This window comes from Leishmania major, chromosome 17, assembly GCF_000002725.2.
Source record: "Leishmania major strain Friedlin complete genome, chromosome 17".
NCBI classification, from domain to species: Eukaryota; Euglenozoa; class Kinetoplastea; order Trypanosomatida; family Trypanosomatidae; genus Leishmania; species Leishmania major.
Window position 1 is genome coordinate 661,018 of NC_007258.2, and position 21,103 is coordinate 682,120.

At 59.6% G+C, this 21,103-nt stretch overlaps 6 protein-coding genes across 6 annotated transcripts; all 6 read left to right on the forward strand.

Annotated features, from left to right (window-relative positions):
• Nucleotides 1-1,297: 1,297 nt before the first annotated feature.
• LMJF_17_1420 (conserved hypothetical protein) lies at nt 1,298-2,071 on the forward strand (the record flags this gene model as incomplete). The annotated part of the gene is made up of 1 exon (XM_001682349.1): nt 1,298-2,071. One exon carries the CDS (start codon nt 1,298-1,300, stop codon nt 2,069-2,071), a length of 774 nt encoding a protein of 257 aa, XP_001682401.1.
• Nucleotides 2,072-4,816: 2,745 nt separating this feature from the next.
• LMJF_17_1430 (hypothetical protein) lies at nt 4,817-6,319 on the forward strand (the record flags this gene model as incomplete). The annotated part of the gene is made up of 1 exon (XM_001682350.1): nt 4,817-6,319. The coding sequence occupies one exon, from the start codon at nt 4,817-4,819 to the stop codon at nt 6,317-6,319; it is 1,503 nt and encodes a 500-aa protein (XP_001682402.1).
• A 1,946-nt stretch (nt 6,320-8,265) lies between these two features.
• LMJF_17_1440 (hypothetical protein) lies at nt 8,266-12,510 on the forward strand (the record flags this gene model as incomplete). Its single annotated transcript, XM_001682351.1, has 1 exon — nt 8,266-12,510. One exon carries the CDS (start codon nt 8,266-8,268, stop codon nt 12,508-12,510), a length of 4,245 nt encoding a protein of 1,414 aa, XP_001682403.1.
• A 721-nt stretch (nt 12,511-13,231) lies between these two features.
• Nucleotides 13,232-14,692, forward strand: LMJF_17_1450 (conserved hypothetical protein; the record flags this gene model as incomplete). Its single annotated transcript, XM_001682352.1, has 1 exon — nt 13,232-14,692. One exon carries the CDS (start codon nt 13,232-13,234, stop codon nt 14,690-14,692), a length of 1,461 nt encoding a protein of 486 aa, XP_001682404.1.
• A 3,207-nt stretch (nt 14,693-17,899) lies between these two features.
• On the forward strand, nt 17,900-19,057 carry LMJF_17_1460 (ferrochelatase-like protein; the record flags this gene model as incomplete). The annotated part of the gene is made up of 1 exon (XM_001682353.1): nt 17,900-19,057. One exon carries the CDS (start codon nt 17,900-17,902, stop codon nt 19,055-19,057), a length of 1,158 nt encoding a protein of 385 aa, XP_001682405.1.
• Nucleotides 19,058-19,792: 735 nt separating this feature from the next.
• LMJF_17_1470 (conserved hypothetical protein) lies at nt 19,793-20,524 on the forward strand (the record flags this gene model as incomplete). The annotated part of the gene is made up of 1 exon (XM_001682354.1): nt 19,793-20,524. One exon carries the CDS (start codon nt 19,793-19,795, stop codon nt 20,522-20,524), a length of 732 nt encoding a protein of 243 aa, XP_001682406.1.
• Between the last annotated feature and the right edge of the window lie 579 nt (nt 20,525-21,103).

Consider the following 21,103-nt stretch of genomic DNA (forward strand, 5'->3'; position numbering starts at 1 on the left):
TCACACCAGCTACCGGTGGCATCTCATCGGCACCGAAGACCAGGGAAACAACGGGCGTTCTGCGCACGCGGGGATTCTGATTGTGAAGGGCTCGATCATTCATGCTGCTGAGGGAGAAGGTGCAGGTCTCGGAGGAATGCATCCATCGCCTCTGTGGGCCCCGCTCACAGCACGCGCCTCGAAGCGGCTGTCAGCGGATTCATGGACAGCCGCCCGCGCCCACGTCCGGGGGACGAAGCGGATGCGGACATGGGGCTCTGCTGAGCACTCAAGCCTTGTCCAAATCGTCAGCATCAGCGCGTACACCGCAGGCTCGCACACGATGCAGACCGTCGTCGTCTTCTCGGCAATCTGCGGCGTCGCATTCAACGGGTGCGTCATGACGCCACCAAAGAACCGCGACACTGCACGGGCCTTGAAGAGGGCCTTTGACTGCCTCCTCACTCCGGCGCGGCTCTTGCGCGGGCTCACTCTCTGCAGCGCAGTCTCCGGGTACGAGCGGACGATGGACCCCCGTGTCCTTCATGTGTTTGACCGCGAGCAGGCGTTGGTGAGACGGTACAAAGAGAGCACGCACTCGCAGAACAGCAGGAAGACGGGGTGCCGCCACGACGAGCACGCGATGAGGGCACGGCCCCGCCGACCGTGTAGGTTCCTTTCCGTTTTTGTTTTCTTGTCTGCTCGAGCTGCGGCTCCCCTTCGTTTGGATGGCGCCTCTGCCATCGCTGCTGTTCTCAGGGGCGATCCCCACACCGTCATGCAGCCAACGTGGAGCCACATCACTCCGTAACTCGTCGTCCATACGTGATTCTGCACCCCGCTACATAAATTTCAGCGAAACTCTCGCAGATGGTCCGAACCGTGATCCTGCACGCCAAACGCGAAGGGGCGCAAGGGGCGGCGCGGGGAGCTGAGACCAGAGGCTGGAAGCAGAGGTGGCTCCGTCCTCTTGTCAATACGCAAGCAGCGTCATATACGCGTAGCCGATGCTCTTGAATGGTGCGCCTTCTGCGCCTGTCGTTATGGCCTCGGCGTTTACGTCGCGATGGCACACTTATCCCCCCCCTCCCCCCCAGAGGTCGGATCAATGGCGACGAAGCACATGCCGACTCGCTGAATGCCCTCGGGTGTCACACACTCTCTCTCTCTCTCGTCTCTTCCCGTCGTATCTCTCCTCCCCCGCTGGCACAAAGCAGAAGTAGTTTCACACCGTCAGCTCACACCCACCGCCACAAGTGCACAAGAACGTGCGAAAAGAGGCAAAACATCGGTGCTTGCGGCCGCAAACACGGCGGCGATGACGGCAACAGAGAGCAAAGGGTTTGCGGAGCTGTACCATCAGCTACTTCAGGATGGAGTGCAGCTGCAGAAAGAGCTCGAGGCGTACTACCTGCGCCAAGAGGGGTACATCCGCAAGCGTGTGGCGGTGCTAGATGAGATGCAGGAGAACATCGCTGACGAGCGGCGATGCTTGGAGTTACAACATCAAGAGTGCCGTGCGCAGATCAGTACGACACGGAAGCAGGCTGCAAGCTTCTTGTCTGATGAACGGAAGGTTTCACAGGCGGTGCGGCACGCGCAACCGTTTCTCGCGGCTCAGGAGGCGGAGATCGACAAGCGTCTTGATGAGCTTCAGCGGGAGAAGGAGAGGGAGGATACCGCACTTCTGAATGTGATGGCGCGGCAGGAGGCGCTGGGCAAACAGGAGGCTCTACTCGCCTGCCGTGAGCGACAGAGGTTTCTAGAAGAGCAAGACCTGCAAAAGGCGCTGATCGAGATGCGCTCCCTCAACCGAGAGATGGAGGAGCGGCGCAAGTCACTCCTGCGCAAGCACGGCACGGTGGCCGACTGGGACCGCAAGCTCGAGTCTCGTGAGCGCGAGCTATTGGTCTGCCAAGATCAGCTGCGAGAGAACTTAAAGGCGCTGGAGCAAGAGGAGAACGCACTTGGCATTCACCCAGCGCAACGCACTGCTGTGGCCCCGGCCGTGTCTCAGCGAACAGTCATGGACGACCATGACATGTCCATTGAGCACGACAGCGCCTGTGAGGAGATCGACTACGAGGATTGAGCAATGGGCATAGCGCACCAGTGGTTGCCGACTATGCGTCATCGTTGGTCGCCGCTGCTGCTGCCGCTGGCGAGAGCGGCACGTTTTTCCTTTTGTCTTTTCCGCGCGCTCTGCTTGCGTTGTGCATCCCCTGTAGACGGATTAGGGGTGGATTGCGTGTGCCGCCGCTTCGCTTCACACCATCTCCGTGTGCATGTGTGCCTGTGCTCCGACTAGGCGAGAGCAGGGCACTGAATGGGGTTGAGAGAGAGAGAGAGAGGGGCGTGTCTGGAATGGTCCGGTCCGAGTTTTGACGGCGTCTCCGGTGAAGGCGTGTCCCTGCTGCTGCATCTTCCTTCGCACATCTACTCCAGCAACACAACGGAGAGACACACAGACAACGGCGGCAGAGGTTCAGCCGCCATCATCGTGTGCGCAGACGCGCACGCCTACACGACAGCGGAAGGGCCCAAGTCAAGCACGAAGCGAATGACCGTCGCGGTGAAGCGGACAAAAGTGAGAGAACGCAGCACAGCGTAAAGTCTATACTTGGAGCGCTGCCATCAACGGCCCTTTCACTTCCACGTGACTCCCACAGATGCACGGAGCGACAGGGCTCGGCGTGCGTGATGCATGAACTCCTCTTCCTCGCTGCCATTATGACGCCACTCTCTCAACTCACGAGCTCGTCCGATGCCACCCGGGGCACACACAGAGGCACACCACACTCTTTTTCGAGCAGCAACTCACTTCATCGTTCACCGTGTTGTTTTATCATCTTCATCGATGAATGCAGAGCAAGCAGCACGGCATAACCGAGCACCATGCTGAGACACTACAGCGAAAGGGCGATGTTTTTTCTAGACTCTCGCGACGGCGCCCGACATCACTGAGCTCGCCCGCATTTGAGGCTGTAATGACACGTCTGCAAGAGGAGGAGGCTCAGTGCACCTTTCTGCCTCGCGTGAACCACACGTACGATGCCGCACTACTGCGCTGGGCCGCCGACTCGGACGTCTTCACTCGTCTCTCTGGCCACGCGAAGTGTCAGCGGCAGCAGCGGGAACATGCGGCAGAGCAGAAGCGGAGGGTCGACGCCGCAGAAGTGGATGAGTGGCACGCCAAGTTTCGAACAATGCCGTTTCCGAGACACCTGTACGCCCACGCTCGCTCCCACAATCGGCACACCACGGCCTCGGCTACGGACCGCATCGCAACGCATGGCGCTTCGCCACAGGCATCCACGCCAAAGAGGGGCACGCGCATCATCTCTGCATTGCATAGTGGCAGACGACTTGCAGACGGTGCAGGCGCAAGCAGAAGGACACCCTCGGAGGACTGCATTCCGCCCGCCGCATATCAGGGGACGGCTCCTCTGACTCTCGCGCGGGCGGAAGTGTGGCTCTCCCGCATGCGCACCGCCTATCTGTCACATGCGCATCCCCGCAGTCTGCGGGAGGCGCGGCATGAACGCAGCGAGACTGTGTGCGAGTGGCCAAAGGGGTCCTAGCTTCTCGTCTCCCTCTTCATCCTTGACTGTGTTTAACCGCTGCTACGAGAAGGCTTCCGTGCTCGATGTGGCGCATGCCACGGGGCACGTGCAGCGTGTAACAAACACCCACTAGACAGTAATCTAGACTGCTTTGCGCTTCTCTTCTTGTTGCGTGATGCGGGTATCAAATTCTTCGTTGCGGCGGTGTCGTTCATCGGCGCACACATTCACACGGGCGTGGAGAGTGGAGCTAACAGCTGCCCATTGCAGGCGACGACTGGTGTCTCTGCTCTCTGTGCGCGAAAGGAGTGCGCAGACAAAACGAGGCAACGAAAATACGTAGGTCATTATGGTGCGCTGCTATGCACCCTTCGTGGACTGTCCGCTTGAAACATCGCCCTACTCCGCATCTCCTCCATGACTTGTCGCTTCCACTTTGCGCCTGTGTCGTGGCCCGTTTTTATGTTTTCTTTTTTCTTGCATCTTGTCCCCCGTGACGATGCAGGGCCATCGCACGACGGTATCAGGGCCACAATACCCACTCTTTCGTGTGAATGCCAAGAGCCTGCACCGCCTGCCCTCGGGTACGGTTGCGCACTCTTGGTGCTGCCGGACAGGTCTGGGCTGCTGCGGTGCCGAGGGGAGGTGCGGCCATAATGACCACGCTTGTAGGAGCTCCCTACGCAATCATGTTGACGTTTCCACAGAGCAACGCATGCACCTCCTCTTTTTATGCCTTTGCTGCACTGCGCGGATGCTGAGCGTAATCCTGGACTGATCCTCCGCTGTACGCAGTAGAATTGAAGTGGGCTGAGCGACGCCAAACGGTGCTGGTTGACCCTGCTGCTTGGCATAGCCATGGGTGCCACCGAGGCAAGGTGAGCTGCGGTTGTGTGTGTGTGTGTGTGTGTGTGTGTGTTTGCGCATACTGGATGACTTGCTCGTGGCAAAAATGTATGCACGCCTGACAAGCGAAGGGGAGCAGATGCCACAGGACACCAGCGCTTGCATTCGTCTCCATCTCTTGCCGATGACGGTTCCCTTCACACGCCACACGGTCACCGCGTTGCTGACCCCTTAGGTATTTCTCCCCTCTGCCCCTCCGCGTCTACAGTGGCTATCCTTCTCCCAGCGCTTCCCCACTACCCTTCTCTCATCCGCCCATCTTTCTCACCCCCACACCAGTTCGAACACACACACTTCTACCCGCCGTCGTCAACAACCAATCATTCACCCCCCCCCCAGCATTGACGACTGCGCTGCTTTGAAGACCGATGCTAACCGGGTCTGCTGTTGTGCAAACGCGAGAGAGGGGGCTTGAGGGCCCCCACGAGTCTATGCTACCCTCATTGCCTTCGATTCAAGATGCGAACAAGTTCGGCGGCAGCCATCTACCAGACGCTGCCAGTGTGGCGGACAACTGCAGAGACGGCAGCGAGTCGGATGATGTCATCAAAGCAACGCCGTTGCGTTTCGTCATCTTGGCGCTGTTCGCTGCCTTTGGCTTCATCAACCAAGTGCAGTACGTCGCGTTTGCCTCGATCACTCGCGAGACACAAGCTTACTTCGGCGTCAGCGCTCTCGAGGTGAACCTCCTCATCCTACTTATTCCCATCGTCTACGTGCTTGGTGTGGTACCCGGCTGCCTTGTGTACAATAGGGTAGGTCTGCGCTATGGCATGATCATCGGCGCGGCACTGAACGCCTTTGCCTCGATACTGAAGCTCGTTGCCGTCTGGGCTCCCAAGTACCCTCTCCTCGTCGTTGCCCAAGTGTTCGTGGCGGGAGGGCAAATTCTCTTCCTGAGCCTGCCCCCTCTCATCGCCGGCATTTGGTTCCCCCCGAATGAGCGAACAGTGGCGACGGCGGTGGCGTCGCTGATGGGGTTTGCCGGCATGGCGATCGGCATGTTCTACTCACCGCACATCATCTTTCTGCCGGACCATAATACTCGGAAGGAGTGGGGGGTGTCGATGGGGTCGCAATTCGGCTTTTCCACGCTGGTGCTGCTCCTCATGCTGGCTCTCGCAGGCGACAAGCCCAAGCACCGTCCCTCGTTCACGTCCACGGAACACTACAAGCTGCCGCTGCTCAAGTTCCTGAAGTCGACGTTTCAGTACTTGAGTTTTGTGCTCCTGACGGTTGCCTTCGGTCTGATTACAGGCTTCTTCACGGCCATCGCCGGGGTGCTGGCGCAGCTCTTAGAACCCTTCGGCATTAGCGAAACCAAGTCGGGCATTCTCGCCTTCTCTGGCATTCTAGGTGGCTCCGCGAACTGCGCACTCGTCGGCACCTTTGTGGATCGAACACATTACTACAAGTACACAGCGGTGACACTCGCGGCAATCTCGACTGCGCTGTTACTCATGGTCGTTATCGTCGTCAAGTCGACGCCCAATTTGGGCGCGGTAACGTTTGCCTTCTACGTCTTAGTTCCGTTTCTCGCGTTTTTGGTGCTGCCGATTGTGCCAGTGGTGATGGAGCTGGCGGTAGAGCTAACGTACCCCTGCCCCGAGACCGTCTCATCTACCATCGTTCTCGCTTCGATGTGCTTTGTGTCTTTTGTGGGCATGATTGTCTTCTCTCTTATTCTCGGAGACAAGCCGACCGTGGACAGTAGTTTCTACGTTCTCCTCATCACCCTTATCGTGTCCGCAGTGAGCGTTGCGATGCTGTTCTTTGTAAAGGAGCAGCTGCGCCGGAAGGCCCAGGACAAAATCCTTTGCCAGACCGAGAACGGGAACGCTTCTGAGGTTTTCAAGCGCCCGACTCTATAAACCGATGTGCTCGCAACTTCTGCAGCGGATGCGCGAGCACAAAGTCCGTCATAGAGCGCCTCTCGTGCCACCGTTCGCGGCGCTCATGAGCTCAGGAGACCACAGGTAACTTGAGCGGAGCTGCTGCTTCTCTCTTTCCAGATTGCTGTCGTTTTCGTTCTACTTTTCTTGTATTGTGGGGGGACACGTCGTTCCGTCGGCTTCCCCCCCTCTACGCCTCTGAGTGCTTGGCGCTGCTGCTTCTGCATTGCTTGCGATGTTAAACTGTGCTCGTTTGCTCTCTCCCCATGATGACGGCGGGGGCACAGACACACACATACACACACACACACACCGCCTCTCGGTGCGTGGCATCTGAGGGTCCCGCACCCAGCTCTCCGTGTGGACGGCGGCCGAGCAGCCCCCCCTCCCCCTCCTCTATGCCTGCCAAATGCCGAACCGCCTGCGGCGCGGACATGGCCCAGCGCCGACGACGTGTGGGAGGGAGGTCGGGGCGCTGTGCCGGTCGCGACCGGCGACCGCGGCGACGCCTGCGCGGCCCATGTGATGGGCCGCGTGGCGAGCGTGGCTGGGGCGCCTCTGTCCCTCGGCCCTCGCGCGGCCCGCCGGTGCGTGGGGGGATCCCGCGTGCCGCCCCGAGGGACGCACCGTGTGGCGCGCGGCGTGACGGGGGCTGGTGCGAGGCGACGTGCGGGGCGGGTGGTGGGTGGGTGGAGCTTGCGGCAGGGGGTCGTGCTCTCCGGTGCCTGAGCCGGCGCATTGCTGGAAGGCGTGTGTCCAGGGCTGCGTCGCACGACGCGATGGGTGGCCTGCGGCAGGGCCGGTGGGGTGCGGAGTTCGGCTGCGTTTCATATTTTTGTTTGCTTGTTTGCTTCTTTTTCTTCGTCGCACGTTCTGTATGGGGCCTATTCCTCAGGATGGCGCTGCACTGCTGAAAAGAGCCGAAGAGAAAAAAATTGCGAGCCGTGACGGAATGCGGAAAGGACCGTCGATCGGCAACTGAAAGAGCGTCTATGTCTCGCCATTGTAGGGGCAGTGCGGAAGGATTCGGAGGAAGTCCAGAAAGGACTGCTGAGTGTTGTCTCGCGCACACTCCATCGAAGGCGTCCACTGCGTACCCGCTGATGCCCGTTCGTGTGCCTCCGTTGTGAGCGTTCGCGAAGGTTGTGAAGTTCTTGGAAAACCACGCTCCGAAGCATACAGCAATGAGCACCCCCCCCGCACACGCACGTACACCTGCTCGCTGTCTCGCTCCATTCATGCGTTGAACTGCTCGCCTCTCTCTGTGTTCTTTCTTCGTCATCTTCCTGTTTGTTGGGTGACGTAACACCATCGATTCAACAGGCGACCACGTGCACCTCGCGTTCTCTACCTCTGGACGTATCTTCGTGTGTGTGTGTGTGGGGGGGGTGGGGCGATCAAACGTCCGCCGCTCTTGCGCACCTTCTCTTCCCCCTTCTTGTCTTCTTGTCGGTGACACCCACCCCCCCCATCATCGGCATTGCCTCATGCAGTACCTTCTCCTGGCGAGCTCACGCGCCGACACCTTTCAGAGTTGGTCACCGACTCACATCACGGTCACCGGCAATGACGGAGCTCCTTTTTTCCGTTCAGGGCCCGCACACGCTCTGCGCCGCGGCTGTTATCGATTCGTCGGGAGTCGCCCAGTGCTGATTAGCTGGGTCGTCCTGGTGTGCCTCAGCACTGCAATGGCGCTGGCGATACAACCACGCTACAACTTAGGCGTTGCCACCTATACTACTATGTATGCGCTACAGTTGATCTGCCTCGCGTTCTTTTGGGTGCGCATGGTGGCAGAGATCATTGCCGGTGGGCTCCTCGGGGGCTCACACGGCTTCCTGCGCAGCGCGTGGAACTGGGTTGAGGTCGCGGCAAACGTCTTTGGCCTCCTGCAGGTGATTCCTCCGACGTTGCACATTCGCTGGATGCGGGCTTTCGCGGCAGCGCGCCCATTGCGCTTCTTTGTTTTTGTGCCGTGGTGGAGGGAGCAGCTGGTCCCGCTTTGCCGCGGCTTTCCGCAGCTGCTCGACGTGATGATCACCCTGGGCCTGTGCCTCTTAGCCTTGGGGCTCATCGGTGTCATGGGGGTGGGCGGGGAGCTCCACCAGCGCTGCTACATCACAAATACCACCGCCTCTAGTCCGTACGAAAACCTGACGCTACCATTTCTGTTGCGCAACATCTCGGCAGCCTGCGGCGTGGGCTTCTCGTGTCCCACCGTCTCTGCGGAAGTGACCGTGCAATGTCTGGCCATTGCGCACGCTCGCCGCGATCGCTTCTTTACGTACGACAATGCTGGGGCTGCGCTGCTGCTCATGTTCAAGGTGGCATCGATGGACATGTGGTTTGAAAACCTGGAAGATATCATGAACGTCAAAGGCGCCGGTGCCGCGCTGTACCTCGTCGTCGTCGCCCTCGTCTCCCTGTTCCTGTTCGTACTCCTCACAAGCGTGGTGCACAGCGCCTACGTGCCGGTCGACACATGGTGCGCGCCCTCCTTTGCTGCGAAGGTGGGCCCAGCAGCACGGCAGCGGCAGGACTGCGGCGTGCAGACACTACCAGCATGGCCGAAAATGCGACAGCACTGCTTAGCTCGACCGACGCACGCGCGCCAGCACACGCACTCCATGGAGGACGGCAGAGAGGTGGAGGGGGATGTGCGGAGACAAAACCCGCTGAGTGGCGACGGCGGTGGTCAACAGGTACCACTATACGCCTCGCACATCTCCGCAGAGGGCACCCTTGTCGCGCGTCAATTTCCCCGTCACGTGCGCGACTTTGTGCGCGATCTTCACGTGCTGGGATTTTGGGCAGCGCTGCGTGCTCTCGAGGTGACCACCACCGCTGGCGCTGATGGCGCACCCCTGCGTCCTCTCATGGCCTCTCTGGTGGACAGTCTCCCATTTGTGATTCTGCTTATGGTGCTCTCCGTGAGCAGCGTCCTGCTGCTCGCAGTGGTATCCACCTCCACGCCCGACTTGGCGGCCCGCCTTCTTCACACGATTTCTGCCGCACTGGCGGTCTTCTTCATTGTCCCCGCTGCGCTCCGGCTCATATCCTTCGGCGTGGTGCGGGCGTCGGTTGATGTCTGGAACTATGCGGATCTTCTCGCCGCCGTGAGTGGTGTTTTGGAGCTGGCCGCTCCCTCACTTTTTAATTATCGCGTTGTTGGCGCGGTGCGGGTGCTGCGCTGCGTCCGCGTTGCCAAGTACCTCTGCCCGCTTTACCGGTACGAGTACCGCCTCAAAAGTCTCCTCAGTCTTCTTCTTCTGACATCCGCGATACTTACGCTGTACGCGTTGTTGGGCATGCAACTATTTGCAGGCACCTACGACGCAGAAGACGCACCGGCGCCGTTCGGAAACGGAGACTTCAACACCGCCTGGACCGCGTTGCTCGCTTGCTTTCGCGCTTTCACAGGAGACACGTGGACGCGATACATGGTCGCAGTGAGCGAGGGCAGCACCATCGCGACTGGATCGCTGTTCTTTCTCTCGCTGCAGCTCGTCTCCCGTATGATGCTTTTCGCAGTTGCCAACTCCGTTATTCTTCTTGGGTCACGCAACGCAGCCTGCGACGAGGACGCGCTCCGCAGTAATGCGTTTCCGCCGTTGCTGCTGCTGCCTCCGCTGAAAAACGATGACACCACGGCCGCGGACGCCGCCCTTGACGCTCGCAATGGCGCCAGTGACCTCTCGCCGTCACCAGACGCCGGCCCCACAGTCGATCGGTGGCGACGGCGCCGCGGTGCAGGCCGGAAAGCTTCCGAGTTGGTCACTGCGAAGCGCCTTCGCGTACGCGGGGACGCCTTTCTGTTCATCGGTCCTATGAACCCCGTGCGTCTCCTGCTGCTGCGCGTGCTTGGATCCCCCTTCTACACACTCATCAGCACACTGTGCGTCGCAATCGGCGTCGTTGCCCTCTTCTTTGAGCGACGCCACCTCGACGCCGACACCGAACGCACGCTTCACCTCGTCAACATCGTCTGCCTCGTGGTGTTCGTCGTGGAGATGGTGATGAAGTGGCTTGCCTACGGCGTCGTAACACAGGGTTGGGGCGACGGCGAGGACCACTACCGGGACGCACGTTCACGGTACATGCCGGCCTACTTTCGGTACCCGCTCAACTGGGTCGATTTCGCCGCTAACGGTCTCGCCCTTGCCGCCGTTGCCTACCCGCCTCTCCGTGTCGGTCGGGTTATTCGCACTGCCCGCCTCTTCACCACACAGGAGCGTCCGAACAAGTCGTTTGTGGAGCTTGTGAAGGTCTTGCGGCATACGGTGAGGGTCGCCCCGCTCATATTTTTTCTCTACGTCGCGTTTGCAGTGACTGCCATGCAGATGTTTGCCGGCGGACTCTTCCGTTGTAGCGATGCCGCCGTCACTACTTCGGCCGAGTGCTTTGGCGACTACAACACCACCGTGATGGGGTACACCGGCTCGACAACTAGTGTGCGGAAGCGGAGGTGGGTGCGGGCGGGGTTCCATTACGACTCTTTTGGGCCTGCGCTCCTCTCGGTATTTGCCATGACGACGGTGAACCACTGGGGGAATTTCATGGATGATGTCGTGGCAATCAAGCACACGATGATGGCTTACAACCATTCCGGCTACTATGTTGCTTTTTTCATTGTTGCGCTACTGCTCATCCGCTTCTTTGCTGTCCGTACCATCGCGGCAGTCTTCATTGCGGAGCTGCGGGGCGTCGTGATGGACTCTCTGGGTACGGCGCAGCGCACGCCGCACCAGACCCGATTTGTTGTTTCGCGCGAGTGTATTGCCCACCTGACGCAACTGCAGCGTTTCCTTCCGCCGTTACCCACCGCTGCGAGCCGACTGTGTCACCGCATCCTCTCGGCCCAGCCGGCCCAGTGGCCGAACACCGTCTTTGACGCTGTTGTGCAAGGCGTGCTCGTGGTTGTATGCGGGTTTGTAGCCGCCACTCACGCTGGCGAATCGCTGTGGCAAAAACGCATGATTGTGGCGGTGGACTGCGTCGCGGTGGCGTTGTGCGGAGCGGAAGTGCTGCTGGGGATGTTGGCCTACGGTGTGCGGTACCTGACTCGGGCGTCGTATGCGGCAGATGTGGTGCTTTTCGTTCTCATGGTCGTCGGCATCGCGGCGCCATCGCTGCGCTTCGTGACCGTGGTGATCTTTGTGAAGCTGATCAAGGCCGCCAGCACAGCCCTGGCGCTGCTGCCTGCCACACGCCATATTCAAATGTTGTTGAGCTCTGGCGCGCTTGCTCTACTCGTCCTCTATGCGTACGCAGTGGTGGGCACGCTACTGCTTGGCGACATCGCCCCTGATGGCGTCTACCTGACCGACACGCGCAATTTCAGCACCGTAATCGGGTCGCTGCTGGTGCTGTTGGACTGCAGCACCTTTGACCAATGGCACCTTGTCATGCACGCATGCTTTGACGGGGCCGCGTGCCACAGCGATGCCTCAGCCACGTGCGGCCACACGTACAGCGCCGTGATCTTTTTTGTCTCATTCATCGTCATCGAGAGCCTCGTTGTGAGCCAGCTCATGCTGGCGTCGGCCGTCGTCGTCTTCGCCGTTCCCCTCTTCACTGACGTTATTCAGCCTTTTGTAGACGTACGGCGCGCCTGGCAGAGAGGCGTTGGCGCCGGCGAGTCCGCGTGCGACTTCGACACGTTTCTGACCTTACTCTCTCGCTTTCCGGTCTCACTGACGGACGGCATTACCAGTGAGACCTCCACCAAGGCCGACCTCATGGCGTTTCTCTCCTCGCTGCGCCTGCTTCTCGATGAGCACCTGCGACTGCGCTACGCAGACCTTCTTCGGGGCTTGGCGTACCGCAAGTACAAGGTTAATCTGGACGACGCCCGCGTCCGCTCGTCGGCGCGCGATCGACGGATGTGCCTCACCGCTGGTGAGTACTATGGTCAACTGCTGGTGCAACGGTACTGCGACGAGATGTCTCGTCTGGCACACTCTGCAGTAGGCGGCGCGCGCGCGCTTAGCACTGGGCCGCCGGCGGCCACGCCTCGACATGACGGCGTTGGAGACCACGGCGTGCTCCGCATCCACGGCGACGACACTCTCGTTCCCAAGGGCGCGTTGCCCATCCCAAGCTCCAACGTCTTTCTCTACACGTTCCCCGGCGAGAGCAACGAGGACGGCGTCCTCCCCTCCACGTCGTAGAAAAGCAGAGCGGAAAACAGCGAGGGACGGGATGGCGAGGAGGCACAACGTGACGCACTATTAGGATGTACATGTATACTGCTGCATCAGCGCACAGGACAGTGTGATCACACTCGTAGACAGTTTCGGCCGCGCCCAGCGTTAAGCGACGCCGCTGATAACCTCAGGCAAACACACGAGCGTAATCGAAGCGACTAGGCGCGCAGCGTGAAAATGGGTGCCGTAGGAAGAAAAGGTGGTGCGCCGCTCTTCTGCGAAAGTCCTGCATTCTGCGTAATCAGGGGCCCATTCGTGATGCTGCGCGGAACTGGCGCGTCACTGGAGCGCTTGCGGGCACCGCTGGACGATGACGGGCTCTCCCAAGGACCGCAGGTCCGCGATGCATCGCGCACTTGTTCTCACCTTCATCACGCGCCCGCCTTCCACTCTGCCCTGCGGGCGTATATGCCTGCGTGTGCGCACACTCTTCTTGTTCACAGGCGCACCACTGCCAAGTGCAAGCGTCCCCATTCTCTCTTCCTCTCATTCTGCATTTCCTTCTGTTCCTTGGTGCCGCATTCTTTCCACGGTGCTATCACATTCCGTCATGTCCGCTTCAGAGTTCCACGAGAGACAGTGAGTCGGCGGACCACTGTAATGAAACCGGGGAGCTGTCTTTGGTGCACATACTCACTCAAACACGGACCCAAGTGCCCCTTGGGCTCCCCATCACCTCTGCACAATGAACGACTTATCTTTCTTCGTGCTACATCACCAACGACGGACTCTCACGCCGCAGCTGCTTCGCGACACGCTGGATTTTGCTAAACCACACGCTGAGGAAGGTGTTCTCTTCAGTTGGCGTTGGCATTTCTTCCTCGGGACGCTGCCGCTCCCGGTGGAGGATGACGTGAAGCTTGAGGACTGCAGAGCCGCTTGCGAGCGATGGCGGCGGCAGTGGCAGGATGCAGGTCGACGACTTGATCAGTCTATTCGTGAGTCACCACGCAAAACTGGCAAAGCCGTAAGATTTGGCGAATCGAGTAGTGACAGCGAGGATGCGTTGCCCCCACCGTCTGCATTGGCTCCCTTGTCTGCGCTGAGCACGAGCGGGGACGGGTGCACAGTGAACCCCCTCGCGCCAGCCTCGGAGAGCTCGTACGCGCTGCAGTTTCAGGCAGACATGGTGCGGCACACGGTGGCGAAGGACATGAGCCGCCTCTCTTGGGATGTCCCTCCTTTTCACGACGTGCGAGCCAAGGAGACAGTAGCGGATATTCTGCTCAAGTACAGCCTGATGGAGAACGAGGACTACATGCAGGGATTTCACGAGATTGTGGCGTTTCTCTACTACGCTTGTTATCGCGACAAGGAGCTGGGCGAACGTTTTGTGCAAGAGCACCCAGCGCTGCGCTCGGCTGCCTTCATCGAATTGTTTGAGCTGGTCTACGCCGATCTGCCGGCTGCGGTGTATGCGCTCTTTCGACGTGTCATCAGTGAGAACGACGGCGGCATGTGCCTCTCCAAGTGGTACTATAGCAACGCTCATGGCGAACAGAGTGGGGTGGTATTAGCGTGCCAGCGGGTGCAGAAGGGCCTGCTCTCACGCGTCGATCCTGCGCTGCAGAATTTGCTGGACACCGTGTACGAGATTGAAAGTGTCGTGTACCTTGTGCGTTGGCTGCGCCTCCTCTTCTTGCGCGAGTTTCCGTTTGAGCAAGCGTTGCGGATCTGGACTACACTTTTCTGCGAGCGCTACATCGTTGTCGAGCAGCAGAAGGCTCCATTCGTATTGAACAACAGCCTCGCCTTGTATTTCGCTGCGCAGATGCTCTGCCATATGCGCGACGCCCTGTCGGTTGATGCAGCAGGGGCACTGCAGGTGCTGATGAAGTACCCTCCTACGAAGCACGTCGACGACATGTTGTACGCAGCCGCCATCAGTAGCAGCGACTCGCCTCTCTGTCGCTACGCGAGGGCGCCGCGGCTTGTGGATCGGAAAGATGCGCCCGCGCTACCGGCAGAGGTAACGCTGCGCCAAGGCGAAGTCCTGGCGCGCGTTATAGGGGGCCTCGAGCAGTGCTGGTTCCGCGACTCCAACGCCACAGCGGAGGCGCAAGAGTTGACGACCGAGATGTACGCTCAATTCATCGCCCAGCTGAAAAAGGTGCGCGACGTTCTGCTTTACGGCATGGGCGTCTAAGCCTAGCGCCGTCTCCTCTGCTACTGCTGACGACCTTGTCAGCAGTCGTATACACAAGGACACCTGCACAGGTGTCGGGCCCCAGCTAGCGTTGCTCTCTGCTCACCGACTCGCACGCGAAAGCGTTTCTGTCGGAGAAATAAACTTTTTGGCTCGTTGGAGCTGGATCGTTTCTTGTTGCGCAGATGTCGTTAGTGTATGCCATTCAATGGCAACTCAAACCATTCTCCAGCGGCGTCTTCTGCCGCTACTGGACTGACGGACTCGAGGCACCTTCTCACGCCATGGTGCGCGCGGGCGTTCATGTTAAGATCGGTGTTCACTCTCGCATGACTTTCTTTTCGCCAGCCCCCACCTCCTCCTCTGCCTCGCTCTTCCGCCGCCTCTTCATCGCATAATGCGAACACGCATTTGCCACAGCTCTCCTTTTCTTTTTCGGATCTTTCCGTGGTGCACTACCGCCTGTATGCTTACTCTTGTCCGTCTAAACGCTTCCACCTCTCTCTACTTCACGCCCAATGTGAAAGGGATTCGAAACCGCTAGCGTGCGCCCCGCGTTCAGGACACCCGAACAACAGCAAGCACGAATTGCCCAGGAACCGTCCAACACAGAAGCGCGGCGTGAGCACAGGCACAACGACAGCGTGTCATCGTGACTGTGCCGACGTAGTCCATCGCCGTATTCTTCATGGACATCGAGTCTCGGTACGGAATGCTGAAGTAGAAGGACTTGACGAGCTGCGTCGATGGCCATCACACCTCCTACTCGTTATGGGGCATGGAGCACCACGGCGGCGAGAGCCCGTTCCCGTGGCGTGATGAGTCCTTCTACGCGCGTTGCGACACGCTCTAAGCTCGCCTGAAGGCCGCCGCCGAAGGCCGTCCTTGCGACTCTGTACCCCAATTCCCCATGCTGCTGCCGCTTCACGAACCTTGGCAGCTACCCGCCGGGCTTTCGACTCTTTCGTTGTCTCCTGAGCAATTGGGGTCATCTTCGTCATCCTTGTCGGTGCCCCGAAGTAGACAAAGCTACACTTACCTCCGCGGCGTCGACTCGGTCATGGCGGTTGCCGAGACAGCAAGACAAGACGTCGACGACGACTACCGAGCTCGCTGCCCGCTTGCGTTGTCGCGGCCTATAGCATAAAACCGATGTCGAAGTAGACGTGGGAAAGCGAGTGGGTACACGTCGATCCAGCGTTGATGTGCAATGTCTCTGCGGGAGCCCGATACGGCAGAGAAGGCAGCTGGTGGATAGCCCCCACGGGGACGGATAGTCAAGATACGCTGGCCTCATCGAGCACGCTGAAACGCCCGCGAGATGTGCGTTCATGGTTCGGCACTCGATGTCTTTTCCTCTCCCGAGCTGCTTCTTCCCCTCGCTCGATTGGTCTGCCGTCACGGATGCTTCCACTCGTCTATGACTTCGCTGCCAGCAGACGTACGCTTTCTGCGACTCCTCTCCCTTCCATCGTACGTCGTTCTGTTCTCCCTCCCAGTCTTGGTCTTTTTGTGTGTGCATGTAGAGCTGCTCGCCGCCACGGCTCCTCTCTTGCATCCAGCTGAGTGATGGTGCGCGCGTGAGGTGGTGTCGGACCGCCGTATTTGTCAAAACGTTTGCCGGCGTCCCCTACGCGTTGGTACCCTCCTCAGCCGAATGTCAACGACTCACGATAGCGGGTGCCTCACGATTGCGGTTCGGCGGTTCCTCGTGTACGGCATAGCTGAACTCAGGAGCACACAGCAACTGTTGCCGGGTGCAGCGAGGTAGGCCCTAAAGGAGCGACGCACAGTATGGCCCCCGTCAAACACGGTCTCTTGCATCTCAGCTACGTTGTGCCCTTGCTGGTCAGGCAGCATCGCGAGGGCGGCGCTCGCGGAGCGCATTCGGCTGCGTACGTAAAGTATGCCTCTCCATAACCGCGCACATGCAACCTGGGGATGCCCCCCTAGCCGCCGGGGCGCAGCAGCGTTCGTGCAACAGATACGTCCTGTCGCAAGGGCAGAGAAATCTCCCAATTTCTGTCGCGTTCGACTTGCGCGTCTCGCCACGCCGTTCGGACGCAGGAAGAGTTGCTCAGCAGCGCGTGAGAGTGGAAAGTGCCCAAAGCGCGGCCCCCTGTTTCCCTTGACCTCTTTCCTCGAACCCGAATGGGAGAGAAGCAAAAACGCGTTATTTGTCTCCGCCTTCCCCGCCACGCCCCTCTCATGTGCCCGTCGGCACCCTTGCCAAGGACTCCGCCGTCTCGCCGGCATGGCTACAACCGACTGCCGGGCAGTCCTCTGTTTGTCGTTGTCGCTCTGAGGCCGATGGGAGACTCCTTTGTTGCATCGTAAATGTTCTCCCTCCCTTCTGTTACTGTCCCTTGTCTTGGGTGAATCGCCTCACATCTGCTCTGCCGCTCCCATTTCTTGTCAATGCGTCCTATGGGCAGTCGCTCATCTCTGCAGTGACGACGTCACACCTTTTCTCGTTCGCCTCTTTTCCTGTATCTGTAAATGCTGATGATCTCGTAGCAGCCGTGAGTCCGGCGCTGTTGCACGCTTGCTGACCGGAGACGAACACAAAACACATGAGAACCGGACAAACCACTGCGAAACCTTCTTGAAATGTGTGGTCGGGCCGCACACGACGCGTAGCCAACGCGATCTGCTCATCGACTCTCTGGCGCCGCGGCTCCGCCATACAGCATCTCTTCTCGCTCTCAAAGGCATCTGCTGAAAATCTATGGCTGCTGCACATGTCCGCCAGGCTATCCTGCGCCACCACTCCATCTTAAAACCGCGAGCATACACGAAGGGCGACCGGGAAACGACGACGGCTATCGCTGACATGAAGAGATGACCAGCAGTTTCCATTGACGTCAAGCCCAGCATTGTACCCGTCCTCTTTTCGCATCCCTTGCCACTCTCCCGCCGCTCTCTTTCCCTCTTTCTGCCTCACGCTCTTCTGCTCGTCACCCGAATCAGTACCAGCCCTCTCTCCCATGCCTTTCTCCTGTGTCCGTCCCTTCCCCGTGGACCTCGTTGATCGGGCAGGTGTGCGCCTACGCTTGTCTTACGTTCTGTCGTTCGCTTTCGCCAACTCAGAGAGCCCCCATCGTCTTGCCGATAGCGCATCCATTCATCCATCGAGCCATCATCACGCAGTTGTCGCTCCTCCCACTCGTTTGGCTCTCTCCTCTTCCTCTCGCCTTCTATCGCCACATGTCCTGCGCACCCGGGCCGACGAAGGCCATCCTCCTGGTGAACTTGGGCACCACGACTGCACCAACGGCGCCAGCGGTTCGCAGATTCCTGCGCGAGTTCCTTTCCGATCGCCGCGTCATCGACGTACCGCGCTTCCTGTGGTACTCGGCCCTCTACGGCTTTATCTTGCCCTTTCGCCCACGCCGCATCACTCCGCTGTACAAGGGTATTTGGATCAAAAGCGACTCTGGTGTGGTCATTAATGGTAAGACCGAGGGGTCACCGTTGACGCTGTACTCCGAAAGCCTTGTAGCAAAAGTGCAGGCATCCGTGGAGAAGACGTCGGGCGGCGCCGTTGTGGCGCGTCACGCAATGCGGTACGGCGTCAATAACATCCCATCGACTCTGAAGGCGCTACACGACGAATTTGCGACGCTCCGCGAGCTGGTCGTTCTCCCGTTGTTTCCGCAGTACACCTCCACAACATCTGCAAGCATTTACGACGAGGTGTTCAAGTTCTACACGGATACACAGCGCCGCTCCATTCCCAGCTTGCGAACCATTCGCGACTACGCTGAGCACCCCGTTTACGTCGAAGCTCTCGGATCGAGTCTCTTGAGCAGCATCAAGGCACACGTCACTGCGAAGGCCGGCGCCGCCAAGGACTGGAAGTCGGCCCTAGCCGACCAGCTCCCGGAGATTGGTATCATTATCACGTACCATAGCATCCCTGTCCGCTACGTCGAGGAACACGACGACTACCCACAGCGCTGCGAGGCCACCACGGCCGCCATAAAGGCCTACATCGAGGCGGAGTCCGGCATCTCCCTCAGTGATTGCCTGGTGCACGTCTACCAGTCCCAGTTTGGTAATCAACCGTGGCTTGGTCCTACTCTCAACGCTGCGGCGACTGCCTTTCCGCTCCCTCCCCACGACGCTAGAAAGCAGGCCTTCAGTGATGCCCACCGCAATAAAGCCCTCTTGACAAAGCAGGCGACCATCTGCTTTGCCATGGCGCCAGGCTTTGCTGTGGACTGTGTGGAGACCTTGAGCGAGATCGAGCGGGAGGCTGGTGAAGTCTTCAAGCAGAGCGGCGGCCACAAGCTCATTTACGTACCGTGCCTCAACGACAGCGACACCCATGTCAAGGTGCTCACCTCCGTTGTTGGCGCGTGAGTTGGTGCTGCAACGCCGCCGTTGTGGGACTCCTTCTTTGTTTGCGTCCTCTCTCCTGCCGCTGCTCGACTGCACGGTTTTCATCCATCATCCCACGCGCGCTGACCTCTACACGCGCTGAATTGTTACATCGAGGCACGCAACGGTTAACGCAGATCACCACACACATACCATGACCACTTTCTGTGTTCTCTCTTCGCCTTTCTTCTAGTGTGTTTGCGTGCATGGCTAACCGTCTCGCTGCGCGGTGACGCACCAGCGACAGTGACTGCTGGTGCGGCGCCGGTCGCGTAGTTCACCACCTCCCACGCAGAAAGCCCAACAGGGCGCAAGGCAGAGCGGATTCCTGGCAGCCCGCAAGACCGAGGGTCGAAACAGAAACCCGCTGCCTTCGCACTCCTCTCTCTTGTTCCGTTCCGTCGTGTGCGCCTCTGCTTCGGGTTTACCACTCTCTCTCTCTCTATCTCCGCTGCTCGTTGGCCACAAGGTTTGCTCTCGACGTGACAGCTGTTGGCCCCCGCTGCTGCTGCCTCTCGCTATTCTGGTGTCTGTGCTGCTCTCCTTCCGTCCATATGCACAGATTTCCGCGTTCTCGCTTCCGTCTCCCTTTCTCGCTCTCTTCCTCGTGCCTTTCCCACCGTGCCGGCGGGTCCAGCACGTATCCGTCGAAAGAGCACACACGCGGCCGCTATTGCTGCCCGCGCCTCTTCTCCACCTGTTTTTGCCCTTGTTATAATGGAGTTTTTTCAAGTTGTCGACCCGGTGACGCTGGCGCCGGCGTCTTACGCGCACGTGGCGCTGCAGCTGGCATTGGCCGTCGCCTGCGCCGTGCTGCTTGGTGTGTGCTTGCACGTTTTGCCGGAAAGGCTGGTGTGCGTCTCCAAGACCGCCCGTGCTAAGGTGCCTCGCGAGGCCCTGGCAAACGCGGCCACACCTGCCTCCAAGCTTTCCGTCGCCAATACGCCTTCATCCCTGGCCGCTGCCTCGGCCACTCCCTCCTTCTCTGCCGCGGCGCCGGTGGGCACAGCACCGAAGGCGCAGGCGAAGGCGGCCGCTCCAGCGGCTTCGGCTGCTGTAGCAGAGAGCACGCTGCACGACGTCCTAGAAGCGTTTTTCGAAGAGGAGACTCTTCTCGACGAGGCCTTACTCGACGCCACAGCGCCATCTGCCCTACCAGAGAAGGAGACGGCCCCAGCGAATCGGACGCCTGGGAAGCCGACCCAACCGCCCCTCAAGAAGACTGGAGACTTCTCCCCAGGTCTGGCGGCCAAGATGACCCAGAGACTGCAGGTCGAGGCGTGCCCTGCCAGCACTGCTTCTTCGCCCCAAGTGGCATCAAAGCCGCCCGAGAGAAACAACACGGCCGAGAGGGAGCTCGAGGACGCTCTGGACGCATATATGGAGGAGGAGCAGCTGCTAGATGAGGCCATCCTGGACAGCGCTGTAGCGGCCGCGCACAGAACATAATCCTGCAGCGCATGCACGAGCGAGGGCAGAGCAAGCAAAGCACACAGGGCAACAAGCCGTGACGCCCGCCGGGCATCCGTCACCGCACCTAAGGTGCAGCGACGAAGTGTGCTGTTGTGTGGCATACGTGTAGGACGCAGTCGTGCGTTCACGCACGAGTGCGTGCGCCTACGCACACATATACCTACACCCCCCCACACACGGTTCGCCGCGCCGCTCTGCAGCGCGTCTGCGGAGTGCGTCTCGTGACCCGAACGCATGTTCTTGTACGTACCGCAATCGGGGGCACCCCGCACGCGTGCTTCCTTTTCTCTCTGCTTCTGCTCAGACGCACCAAAAGTGAAGCTAAAGCGGTATTGGACAGGATGCGTGCCGTGATCAAGGGTGCCGGGTATACATGCACGCATGAGTTTGCTGCTGGGCAGATCCGAATAGGCCACGCAGGGTATGCCCTTATCAGTGAGTGCCGGCTTACAGCGGTGGGCCTGTCTGCTCAGCGGCGAGGGGGTCAATGTGGACTCGCTTTGATGAGTCCAGTGGACAACCTTCACTGCCCCTTCGTTGGCGGACTGGGCTGTG